This window comes from Andrographis paniculata, unplaced genomic scaffold (assembly GCF_009805555.1).
Source record: "Andrographis paniculata isolate CXL003 unplaced genomic scaffold, ASM980555v1 Contig87END, whole genome shotgun sequence".
Lineage (NCBI taxonomy): Eukaryota > Viridiplantae > Streptophyta > Magnoliopsida > Lamiales > Acanthaceae > Andrographis > Andrographis paniculata.
This window is the reverse complement of record NW_026137625.1, coordinates 1745106-1758971: the sequence shown is the minus strand read 5'-3', so window position 1 is coordinate 1758971 and position 13866 is coordinate 1745106. Positions and strand designations below refer to the sequence as shown.

At 28.5% G+C, this 13866-nt stretch overlaps 1 protein-coding gene across 1 annotated transcript; it reads right to left on the bottom strand.

The window, feature by feature from the left end:
- Positions 1-3803: 3803 nt before the first annotated feature.
- LOC127242731 (eukaryotic translation initiation factor 3 subunit H) lies at positions 3804-9858 on the bottom strand. Its single transcript, XM_051262403.1, has 12 exons — positions 9729-9858; positions 9561-9640; positions 8949-9065; positions 8760-8863; positions 7115-7181; positions 5914-6047; positions 5756-5804; positions 5462-5533; positions 5283-5384; positions 5134-5201; positions 4881-5033; positions 3804-4094 (listed from the first exon to the last, which is right to left on the bottom strand). The coding sequence occupies exons 1-12, from the start codon at positions 9736-9738 to the stop codon at positions 4037-4039; spliced, it is 1014 nt and encodes a 337-aa protein (XP_051118360.1). The 5' UTR covers positions 9739-9858; the 3' UTR covers positions 3804-4036.
- Positions 9859-13866: the final 4008 nt, after the last annotated feature.

The following is a 13866-nucleotide window of genomic DNA, read 5'->3' as shown; positions in this document are numbered from 1 at the left end:
ATGGCCCAATGTTAGGTAACAAAACAAATGGCCCAACTAGTTTATCAGACCCGACCTATTTATTTGAAGTTGAGTCCAATTATTTGAGTGTTGAGTCTGGATCATCTTCGGGGTAATATAGTAATAATATATCAACTACACATATGAAAAAATAAGTTCTAACAATATAATTATATTATAAAATATTGTTTGAGTTTAATTTATTCATTGTTTTATTATAATATTTTTTAATAAAATACATAAATTTTAATATATATTAGGTCCGGTACATATGCAATTTTAAATCAAAATTTAAGAATTGTACCAAAGAAAAATGGATTTGTCGAATCCATCCGGTCTTACCGGATATAATTTTCGTCAAATCCGGTATAATCGGATCCAATTTGGATCTCGGATCTAACTATATATATTCGAGACGAATTTCAGTTCCGGCTAAAACTCATTTTCATCCCTATAATTTTATAATTAAAATAAAATATTATAATAAATAATAATTTAAAACAATAAATTTATTATTTTATTTTAAAAAATATTGTACCATAAAAAATAATACTAAATTTACTTAAATATATAATTAATTTTAAATTATTTAATTTTTATTTTATATAAATATATTTATAATATATAATATTATTTCTTTTATAAGAGGATATAAAAGTAAAATTTAAAATCACATTAATGGAATTTAAAACTAACGGGGATAGTCCATTGTAAAATAAAAAATCTCTCATTTGTAGGATTTTAAATCTCTTTTTAAATTTCATCATTTTAAATTTCTATCTTTTCTTTTAACCAAAACATGAATTTCATGGAATAGAATCCAAATCTCATATAATCTCATTAAATCTTTGAATCAAACCGTCCCTAAAGTTTCCTTAATTAAGCATTTTTTGTTAATATTTCAAATATAAATTAATATTATTACTATTTATTCAGCACAATTTTTTATAAAAATATATTACTTCCTTCGTCTCATATAAAATATCCACATTTTCTATTTGGTATCTCCCACGTAATTTGTTATTTCTTTTTCTTTTAAATATAATTTTATACTCTTTTAAAAAGTTCACAATTTACAATTTTTTTTTAATTCTTAATTAAACTATTTAATTATCATAATCTTAATTTATGATTATTTTTATTATACAATAATTATTTTTACTAATATACTTCTTAATTACATGCTACTTATTTTATCTAAATTCCTATATCTATGGGGACAATTTACATGGGACAAAGGAAATATTTCATTTCATAAAATATCACTTTAAAATATTATTTAAATAAAAATTTAAATTGACAATTTATTTCAAATCAATTTTAACTAAACTCACTAACTCAAATTTAGTTGTTTGGAAAATTTTAATTTTAAGTTTGAATTTTAAATAGTAAATATTTTAAATTTAAATAATTATTTGATTTAATATATAAATAAATATTACTAATAATATTATTGAATATAAAATTAATTTTTAATATAAGCAATGTAATTTAATATTTCAAAATCTTTGTATTTTTATTTTAATGTTTAAAATTTTTTGAAAAGCTTTAATGGTAATTATTAAAAGTTATAAAAATATTATACTTAATGTTTGAAACAATAAAGAAAATGATAGAATTTATATTTATCAAAGGGAAAGAGGAAATAACGTGCAATAAGAGAGTATTAAAATATTATTTTATTATTTTTTTAATATTTTGTTAGTAAAAATTGATATTTTATTAAAAATATAATATTACCTCAATGTAAAATTTATGTCTATTCTATAAAATTCGAATTTAAAAAAAGTGAGTAATAATAATTTTTTTTCTTATATAGTGAAAAGAGTAAAAATAAATAAAATTAGGGGATTTGTTTGTTTAATATTTTGATTTTTTTTATTTTAATTTTTTTTTGTGGAGTATAAAAATCGTATAGCTAATATAATAAATAATGTTTTATATTGAATATGGACTATTAACTTTTGTGAAAATATAAAATATATATCAAAATCGTGTCGAAAATATAATTTTGAGCAAACAAATCCAATATTATATATTAAAGAAAACGAAAAAAAAAATTATGACAACAAAAAAAAAAAATTGACATAACAAAAAAAAGACATAAATTTTGATGATAGGAGAATAATAATGAAAGTGAACAAACCCTTAAAGATGTGTTTGTTCATGAGTTTAAAAATTAAATTTTAAATAATAAAATTTGAAATTAAAATAATTATTTGGTATAATATAAATAAATACTCCTTAGTTCCAACTCATCTCACTAAAAAAATATTTATTTGTAATTATAGTAAAAATAATTATATCAAAATATTTTAAATTTTTACAAAATATTCATTTCATTTATAGAAAAAAATATTAAATATATTTTATATTTTTAATAATCTATAAAATACAATTATTTTTAATTTACTAAAAAAATCTTGATTTGGATCGGAGAGTATTAATTAATATTTTAAATACAAATTTAATTTTAAATATTGTATCAATTATAAAAATATATATATATAAATAAGACCTAACATGATTTATTAGCATTTTTTCTCTTAAAAAAATAGTCTCCCACCAATATTAATCCTTTTTTTTTTCCTTCACAAAGAAAATAGGCCAAAATTAAAGGAGAAAAAAGAGTATAATGATTAAATATATTTATGTAACTCAATGCTATTCCATCAAATTGTAACTTTTTACTATCCTAATTTATTTTTTTAAACTCCAAAAGTTCAAAATGTTAATGTATAACCAGGCTTGTAAATAAATATTCTTTTACATTTAGCCTTCGGCGCCAAAGATGTCTGAATAGCAACCATACCACATAAACACCACTCGGCGGACAGATGAAAAATGTATTTTTATTTTTAAAAATTGATGTATTTTTAAAAATAAAATAAAATATATTTTCATTACTACAAAAAAATTAATATATACTTTTACTTTTTACTCCCTCCATCTCAAAAGAAATCTTATTGAGAGTTGGCATAGAAATTAAAGAATAATGGTATTTAATTAAAAATGGATATAAAGTAGAATGTAAATGACTAAAAAAGATTCTAAAGAGTATATTAAAATAATAATTAGAGATAATATGAAAAAATATGAATAATTTTATTATAAAGTGAAGACCACGGCTACTGAATAAAGAAACAAGACAATTGTTTTGATACGAACGAAAATAAAAAAATAAGACAAATCTTTTGTTACGGATGGAGAATTATTTTTTAAAATTGATGTATTTAAAAATAATAAATAAAAAATTAGTATTTGATTTGATATTTAGTGAAAAATCAAATATATTTGATGTGATGTTTTTAAAAAATAAATAGTACCAAATGACATCTAAGCTCAACTGTTCTCTGCATAAATTGTATAATCAAAGCTCAACTGTTCTCTGCATGCCACGTGGGACATCTACAGACGGAGGCCTAAATGTGCAAAAAAAATTTCACTTACTTAGAATATTGCAAGACAATATTCAATTACGAGACAAAAATAATTTAAAAAATTAATTACAGGACTAAGAGAAAAATTTACCCTACAAAAAATAAAATCTCAAGAGCAAAGGAGCATAATTTAAAAAACATTCAAATAATATTTCATTTCCATAAAATTAACAAACCAAACTTCCAATATTTTCAAAGTGCTCTCATATTCATGAAAATCGTAATAGCTCTAACATCATCAATCAAAGTAAATGACAGTAACTTTACAACTTTGTTATAAGTATCAAAGCTCAAACTACTCCACAACATAATACCAACACCCAAAATTCAAAATTCGCCACATAAATAAAAAAACCAGGCACAGATAAAAAGCATCATGTATCCGAAATTAAAAACAAAAAACAATGATATATAGCTATTACACGACAATCGGAATTCCAGTGTCTCGTGATATCATCACTTGTTCAACATTGGTTTTAACATAGTATGCGTCTGAACAGCAAATGGTAGCTCAAAATTTTCATTTGCAAGAAGCTAAATAAATAACAATGCTTACCCTGCCCGATGGAGCTCAGGAACAGCAATAGCCCGGCCATCTATTTTTCGTGAAGAGCCTTCATCAGATATAGTCTACTAAAACTTTGCCCAGCCACCCTGAAAGTCATTCATCATACGAGATCCTTTTCAGGAGAATTTTAGAAGAAATGGGCATAACATGATGATCATACCATCCCATCCATATACACAGTCGAACTCAAAATTTTCTAGATGAAATAGGGAAGGGTAAAATATTTTGATGAGTAACACTACCACCAACAAGAGAACAAACAAATACACAAGACCAATAGGTTGACTTTAATGTAGTTAATTACAAAATTGACCAATTTTAAAGCACCGAATCCTCAATATAACTATTGTCTACATATTCAGAAAGCAACGAAAGTAGGAATAGCAGGTAGCAACACATTTTTTGTTCATGCACTTCTAAACCATTGGCGTGCCTGTATACAAAAATCGCTGCAATTTATTCTTAGAGAAAAATAAGTTCCAGGAAGCCAGTATCATTGAACAACCATCAAACAGCAAAACCTCCTAAAGCAATAAGCCAAATAATCTTGTACTGGATTCGATCTACTTGTTTTCAGCAAAGGAAATAAGGATAAAAACAAAGGTTGTGTTCTTCTGTGGGTTTTACCGCAGGTTTTTACTATTTAGATTTATTTTTTTCCAAAAACATCATATTAAACAATTACTTTTATTTTTTTATATTATACTACAAATTTATTTTACATTCAAAACATCACATCAATATCTATTTATATCACATCAAACAACTATTCAAATTCAACTTTTTACTATTCAAAAATCCAAACCCAAAATCTCAAACCCACAGACAAACACACCCAAAGAAATCTCAGAAAGTAGGTTTTATAGCTTTACCCATTGATTTGGTTGCAGTAGTTTGCAATTTGATTTGTTATCAAAAAACCCTCCAGTCGTGAAGGCTCAGGGATAGGCTTGAAGATGGGATTTGTGGGATCCTCTTCGGGCAATGGTTCTTCCCCTGCATTCTTTCGAGAAATGTTTTCAGCCCTGGAGAGAAAAGGCAACACCAAAACACAATAATCAGCAACAACAGTTGTCGCATAGAACCTAATATATTCCCCAAAAATTACTCGTGCTGAGACATTACCTTCTCTTCTGAAGCCAGGCCTGCTGCTGAGCTTGTTGACGAGAGAGATTCCTGTAGTAGAATTGAAACTGGAAAGCAAAATATTTTGTAAATATAACAGGCCATCATAGAAATCTATGTACAAATGAGGAGCAGAAGGGGATATTTACCTTTTGTTGTTCCAACGACAAGTCATCCATGCATTCAATAAGAAACTCCACATTTCTCTCTAAAAATGGACTGGTAGATAAGTTCAATCTTTCATGATCACACTATCATGCAATAACATTACGGAATTAAACTTTCATATGCATCAGTAGATTAAAAGCGGAACAAAATTGAATTATACCTGTGTCACAGGAGCATCAGGCTCCAGCTCAGTCATAAAAGCACTGATAAGTGCAGAATTTGAAACCTGAATCTGTCAATGTAGAAACAGGACAAGAAACTTTAGCATAAGTGCTGACACCTTTTCATTACTATGAACGTTATTACAACTGAAAAAACTACTAAATCCCGCAATCACATGAAAAACACCAGGGGAAAGCATGCTGAATCACTCTTCCATCAACTAGAACTTCCACAATTCATTATGAAATGATAATTTAATAATCAAACAACAAAAACAGGATGAAGAGTTTACTGGGATCTCTTCAAAGATATCCACCCATGAAAGATTCTTCTCTCTCAACCTGGCAACGACCCATTATTAGACAAGTAATTTACATGCATTAATATTGTAACATGTATAAAATTTCTAGTTTCCAACATTGTAAATTAAATGTGGAAAGAAATACATACTTCTCTCCAGTAAAGTTGTTGCTGCGGTAAAGTTCCATAAATGAATCAGAGAGTTTCAATGCCTTCAAAGCTAGAACACCTTGGTTGGATCTTGATGGATCATAAATGATGCAGACACATCGTCTTATGTTTTCCTGCAACCAGGTAATAGATGTCAGGCTCATAAAACAAACAAATATACTAGGGGTGTGTTTGTTTAGGGGTTTGGATTTTGAGTTGGGATTTGAATAGTAAAAATTTTGAATTTGAATAGTTGTATAATTTGATATAAATAGGTGTTGATGTGATGTTTTGAATGTAAAATTGATTTTTAGTATAATATAAAAAATGAAAAATAGGTGTTTAATTTGATGTTTTTGGGGGAAAAAAAATGGGATGAATAGTGGATTTAAAATCCAATCCCCCAAACAAACAAACCCTTGAGATAATTCAATGTTGCACTAAGAATAATATCCTAATGAAGCTAAATTCAATAGTTTCAAGCTCAACGTATAGGTTAGAGCCCATAAAAACCAACGCAAAATGGCAACTTGACATGAATCCGGCACAAAATAATTGGAATTGGGTCAAAAATTTATGGGTCAACATGAACCCGAGATGACAACCCGATTATAGTATATTAATATTAATTAATTTATTTATTGTATATGTAAAATCATTTTAATTTAATACAACACGACAATCCCACACGAACCCGATACTAAATAATTGAATTTAGATCAGAGATTTTGACCTAATTATGTATATGGGTCAACACAAACCCGACGATAAATAGATTGGGTTAAGGTTGGATGATTTCACCCATTTAAAATGTTCAAACTGACATACATCGACCTATTGTCGGCACTAGTCTAGGTGGTTAAAGCTGATGTGCCAATTTTAAAAGGAAGACAAACAACCCAAAGCAACGGTTGTATAAAAAGGATTAGATTCTTCATTCGAGATGATGACAAGATGCAAAAGGAAGTCCATAAGCAACAGGTGTGTGCATCGGTCAATAAACCAAACACATTCGTGAAACTCTTACAGCAACATAGAAAATTAACCAACTATAATAAATTCTGTAAGAACATACAAAAACGGTAGAAGAAAGGACAATGTTTGTAAAGGGAAAATGGGCAGTACCAACTCAGAAGTTATACCTTCCAATAGTCAAACTAATAGTACAACTGGAAAGTGCAAAAATACATCAGATATGTACCTGGTAATTCATAAAAGTCTCGATCAGTTCCACCGTTTGAAATGACCCAAACAAAGTGGATTGATACCTGGGAGCACAATTATATAAGAGTCATAAGCTTCTGTTTTGAAAAAACCTAAAACAAGGAGAAACATCCTATAAACATTGACTAAACAATCAACATGCTAACCCAAAGGACACTATATGCAACTATAAGCCTTTCCGATCAAAAGCTTCAAAACATATTTCAAATGAAGCTCAACTATAAGCTTTTCCAATCAAAAGCTTCAAAAAATATTTCAAATGAAGCTCAAGTAAAGCTCATCTAAGAAGAATTATATTAAAAACAGCAAAAGCACTATAATTCATAGTCCACAGAAGGTTTTTTTTAACTAAATACCAAAAGACTTAACTAGGAGTTGATTGCACCACAACTTTGTTATAACAATAATGCCTTGCCTCAAGAAATCATAATTAGGGTTTTAGGACAAAGTAATAATGATTAGGGTTAAAGGATGAAGCATAATTAAGGTTGAAGGACAAAGTAATAATGATTAAAGTTGGAGGATGAAGTAATAATAATTAGCATTGAAGGATGAAATAATAACAGGGCTGGAGCAACAGAGTTAAAATCTGTGTTCAGCATAGTTAAAAAGCATACTTTAGTAAGCCAAATGAAGAGCATAATTCAACATCAAACCAATTCCTAACTCATTCAGTAACTTTGGCAGAACCTTTGCATGCCATCCTAGACAAGTGGGATAGAATGCAAACAACTCTACGTTGTAGATCATGTTATCTGTAAACAAATCCAAACTCGGACATCCAATCATTTTTTCATGCACAAACACAATCTTCAGGTTAATTACCAAGCTTACAAATTTCATGATTGATTAAAGAATACTTGGAGCATGATCATAGATACAATGATCAAAACATAGTCCTGGTCAAAGGCTATTTGCAAGGCTTCTACTTTCACCCACGTGAGGAAAAATAACAACATAAACAAAGCACGCCAGTTTGAAATGAATTCAGATATTTGCAGATTTCCTTAAAAGTGAAAACTGCGTATTAACTCAATCTCCCACCCCATAAGTTTAAAAATATTGTATATCAATGTTAATAATTACTTTTGATCTGCTATTCCCTTAATACTATAGTCACCTTTAATACTTGTATTAATCTAAGGGTGTGTTTGTTTGGGGGATTGGATTTTGATTTGGGATTTACATAGTAAAAAATTTGAACTAGAATAGTAAAAAAATTGGGATATAAATTTGAACTGAAAAAAATTTGATGAATAGTAAAATTTAGGAAGAATCCCCAAACAAACACACCCTAATAGAACCACATGAATCAAGTCACACGAGAAAGCAGTGCAGAACTTAAAGAAATATATATATATATATAAGAGAGTGTGTGCACCTTAAGTTTGGCAACATTCATAAAGATGAATACAACTAATTTCTGTTTTATACCATTGTATTTGAGCAAACAATTAAATATAAGCTCATCGCGAACTCATATTCAGACACAAAAGTGTTATCGTCACCCTCTGGCAAGAGAGTTCATATTTTCTAGAATTCTGGTTCAGTAATACCGCACAGCACGACACATGATGTAAGGTCCCATGAAAGCTTAACCATCAATGAAAGTCTGTACTTACCATCCAACAGTGTTGTTGTCAACATTAACCTCTCTCAGGCATCTCATCATTTCAAGCTGATAATTAGCGCCTTCTGCTTCAATCTCCTCGTCTTCCTCACGAATCTGCAATAATATATTTTTAATCTATTAATGTTCAAAACAAAAAAAATGGGTCACTACATAACAATAGCAGGAGAAATCTTCACACCGGAAATGGGAAACAATTTGTAACTTCAAGAACACTGCCAACATCTAACCCAAGAAGCTGCCCAGTAACCAGAGCTGGCGAAAACTCCTTGCAGTGCTTTATTATCTTCAGAATAACCTATATGAAGATTTACAGAGCAACTTTAAGGATGCATTATAAAATTGATTACATACCAAACGCATACACGACATTCTAGCTCAAGAAGAATGAAGACTGATAGGCATTCACAAATGCAACAATCCATACAATTACATTAGACATGGCACAGATATACCTTGGTATGAAATTTATAATAACAGAATTTCAAAAGTAAACAAACTCTTAGAATTTCTGGAGAATATGAAATCTATATTCTGCAAATCACCAGTACTAACACATACGCGCGCGCGCGCACAAACACATATAAATATACATAATTGATGCACTGAGACTACTATTTTCCTTTTTCCCCACAACACACAGGAACCACAAGCATTCCCCACGCCAGTATGAAAAGTAGGGTATTTAAATATATATCATAACCGGATACACCAAACCAATCGAAGAGCAATCTGTGACAATAAGATCATATTCACCCAATCCAATTAAGCTTTCTGCGCAGTAAAATCATACCAGTCCTTCAATCTGAACGACTCTGAGGGGCTGTACCGCCTCTTCCGTTGTTGCTACTTGCAAAAACGACCGTGCAGCGGCTGCATTTAAACACGCCAAGACAAAATCCGTCAGCAATTTAACCACAATACGATCAAAAAAAGAGATTAAATGGAAGAAAGCACGCACGGTTTGCCATGGACGATAGAGTGAGGGATCAACTCGGCGTTCAGAGTTCAGAAAAAGGCTGAATCAGAGAGCTCCTCCGAATGCAATCCAACGAAACCCTAGTCCTTGCCCTATTGATAAATAAAGAGAATTTCACATTGACTCCTAATTTATTTCATTTATCACTTTTACCCCATAATAACAAATAATATATTTTTTGACCCAAACTTTTGGGTGTGTACTTGTATATTTGCTTTTCATTTGATCATTTGATTTATAATTTTTTTATCTTGATATATTAAATTGCGATATTTTTTATTAAAACTTTCAATTAGTTTGAAAGTATGAGACAATAATACTTGAAGTTAAGTTTTCTTTTTTTTTTCCAAAACTTTAACTTACAAATATAATTTTTTTTGACAAATTTGTCTTTCTTTTTTATTTTTTTTAAATAATATTAAAAAATTTATTTATAAATGTAAAAGATAAAAAATTATGAGTGTATTTGTTTAGTATTTTTTAGTTTTAAATATTATTTATATTAAATACTAGGAAGAGGAAAAGTGATTTTAAATAAAAATATACATGTAGAGCGGTCAAAATAGGTTGAGTTCAACGATTTAGCTCGCTTCACCTCACTCTCAAGAAATGTTGAATTGTGATTTTTTAAGCTCGGGTCTAAACAGGTCAACCCACGTGGACCGTGGGCTGGGAATAAGTTAGCCTGCAGTAGGGCGGGTTAGCCTATAATAATTAGTATTAGCTCGTCTCAACTAAATATATATTTTTTTATTATTTTGTATTGTCATATTAAAAATTATAATCAAATTAATCAAATATTAATATTACAACTAGTAAAAACTATCAAAATCAATCTTATACACCTTATTTAATAAATAATATATTATTATTTTTTAATCTACTGAAAACAGATATTTTTAGTTAAGCGAATAAAATATAATTTATATTATCATTAGTTTAAATAAATTAATCAATATTGTATATACGTTGTTTTTCTTTTCTAACCCTCTTATCAATGTCACTCTCGTTTGTTTCGATTTGTCATCATTTATTTTGTTCGTCTTCTATTTTATTGTTTTATAATTTTTTTTATTCTAAAATCTATTCACATATTTATAAAATTAATTATAATTTATTTAAAATATTTCTTATTATTAAGTTTTGTAAACAAACTGATTAATAATATTTAGAATTGAATTTTTTTATATTTTTTATTTATTTTAAAATATTTATTATTAAACTCTACTATGAAATTATTTTAAATTATTTTTAAATATTAATTAAAAAATATTTATAATATTAATAAATTTTTTAATATTTTTAAAAAGTCTATGGACTAGCCCGCTTAACTCATTATCCGCCGGGGAGTTGGGTTAGGCTGATGAACTTTTAGTCCGCCACGTCGCGGATTGGCTCGCAAACAACCCGCTTATTTGCGGGTTGTATGGGTTGTGAGCCAAACCGCCCCATTAACCCGTTTTGACAGATTTATATATGCATATTATACTTCATATGTTATTCAAATATATACTTATACTCCCTCCGTCCTATAATAAAGTATCTATTTTTCCATTTTAGTCCATCTCATAACAAAGTATTCATTTCCTTTTTTAGTAACTGTACTATCAATCTAACATTACAAATACTCTTACAACTTACAATATATTACACAAATGTCATTACCTTTATATCACACATACTAATAAAGTTATTTTAGTCATTTTTACTTTGTTCCTACTATATCCCAATATAATACTAATATTTCTAAAACAACGTACAAAAAGTAAATGGATATTTACTTATGGGATGGAGGGAATATTTCTTTGTATTGTTATAAAAAGAATATTCTAGTTTTTCCTTTTTTTTGTAAAAAAAATATACTATATTTTTGTATTTTTTTTTACTATAGAAAATTAAAATCAACATTTTTATCTATTTTTATTAAAACTTATGTCCAAATATTTGAACGCACAATTAAATAATGGAGTATTTTTTATAAGAAAAACTATTTTTTTTTTAATCTCATAACTGATCTCCTTATCATTTTAGTAGTATAATTGGAACATGTATAAGAATGGTTGGCGCATACGTCCAATCGTCAAGGATTTAAATGCTCATGGGATTCATCACTAAAAGTCAAGCTTGTCAGTTTTAATAAATCGTCACTGCATTGATCCAACAACTTTTCATGGAGAATCAATTTAAGGATAATGTTTGGAGACCAGTCCTCACCTAACACTACTTCAATGGGATCCGAAATAATCAAATTTGAAAGATCAAGAGAATCGTTAATTTTAGAAGATTATTAAAAAATTCTCTAATTATGAAATATTATCAAGAAACTCAATAATTATTATGAAAAGAATCACTATGAAAATTTCTAAAAGTTAATTTAACATGTATTTTTTATTATTATTATAAGTTTTCATCTTGGCCAACTAAATATAAAACGAGAATTTTGAGAATTTTTGAATTTATTTCTCATTTTCTATTGATTATTGTATTTGATTGGTCATTACATATATTAGTTTTTTTTTAATTTATTTAAATATATTGTTGAGATATTTTAGATTATTAATTTTATATTTGGTATGTTTAAATTTAGATTTGGTCTTATTCATATATTATATTGTTAGATTTGAGTCTATCGAGTCAATATGTAGGTCTTGTATGTTGATGGTGAATAATAATACAATTTTTGAGTCGTTTATAATTTATTTCTTACATGGTATCAGAGCCTATTTTTCTTATTCAATAGATACAATATATTAACCTATGTTTCTTCGGGTACATTCAACCCAAAATGTATCCCGGAGATTTTCGAATTTTGAGATTTTATCTCCAATTATTAGTCTTTCCGTAGAGTCTTTATTTTATTCTGTGTTTGAATTTTAGAGTCTTATCTATGATCCATCTGCCGCGTTTTTCCAAAGCTATATGTTCGACTGCATTAAGAGTCTCGTCGTTATCCACGTGCAAATTTTGGAGAGTGATGCATTTTCTCCTTGCACATAAGAGTTCCGTGACTCATTGTTATCCACGTGCAAGTTTCGTGGAGTGACGTATTTCCTCCTTGCACGTGAGAGTTCTATTGTTTCCGACTCCAATGAGAATTCCGTTATTTTCGAATCTAATTTAGTTGAGAGTATTGCTATTTATTTTGAAATAGTAGACGATTGTGGTTGCGTTATCTTTGATCTTTCTTTGCAAACTACAGTTGTTTCTACAATACCACTTGAGTTTGAGGGGGTGTTGAGATAATTTAGTTATTTAGGTTTAGATTTAGATTTGATTATTTTAGTTTGGTTTTATTCATTAGATTATAATTTTTTAGTCATTCACAAATTACACATGGTATCAGAGCTTACTTTTCTCTTGGAATATATATAATATACTAATCCGCATTTCTTCGGATACATTAAATCGAAAATATACCTGGAGGTTCCAAATTTTGAGATTTTTATGGCGCAATGGAAGAATTTCGATTTTCAGATCCATCTGCAATTGGTCGTCTGCCAATTTTATTTTTCAATTTTGCGTCCGAGTTCAACCTTTGATTGTTTGTCATGGTTCAATATAAAGTGTTGTTTCCAATTGCATTGAGAGTCTCGTTGTTTTCCGACTCCAGTGAGAGCCCATTGTTTTTATTTTACTCCAGTGAGAGTTCCGTTTATTCTGACTCCGGTGATAATTCCATTGTTTAAATCCGTTGCGAGTCTCGTTGTTTTCAACTCTAACGAGAGTCTCACTTCCAACTCCGCTATATGAAAACTTATAATAAGAATATATATATTAAGGTAACTTCTATAAGCTTCCATAAGTGATTATTTTCTTGATAATCTTTCATAATTTATAATTCTCATGACAATCTTCTAAAACTAGTGATTCTCTCTATCTTTGAATTCCGATTCTTGCCGATCCCATTGAAAGAGTGTCAGGTAAGGACTAAATGGTCTTCAAACATCATTCTTAAATTGATTCTTCATGAAAAATCGTTGAATCAACGCAATGATAGATTCTTAAAACTGATGAGTTCGGCTTCGAATGATGGGTCCACAGACATTTGAATCCTTAAAAATTAGAGTCCTCGTCAAATAGTATACAATTTTGCATACCGTAATTTATCGTTATTATACTG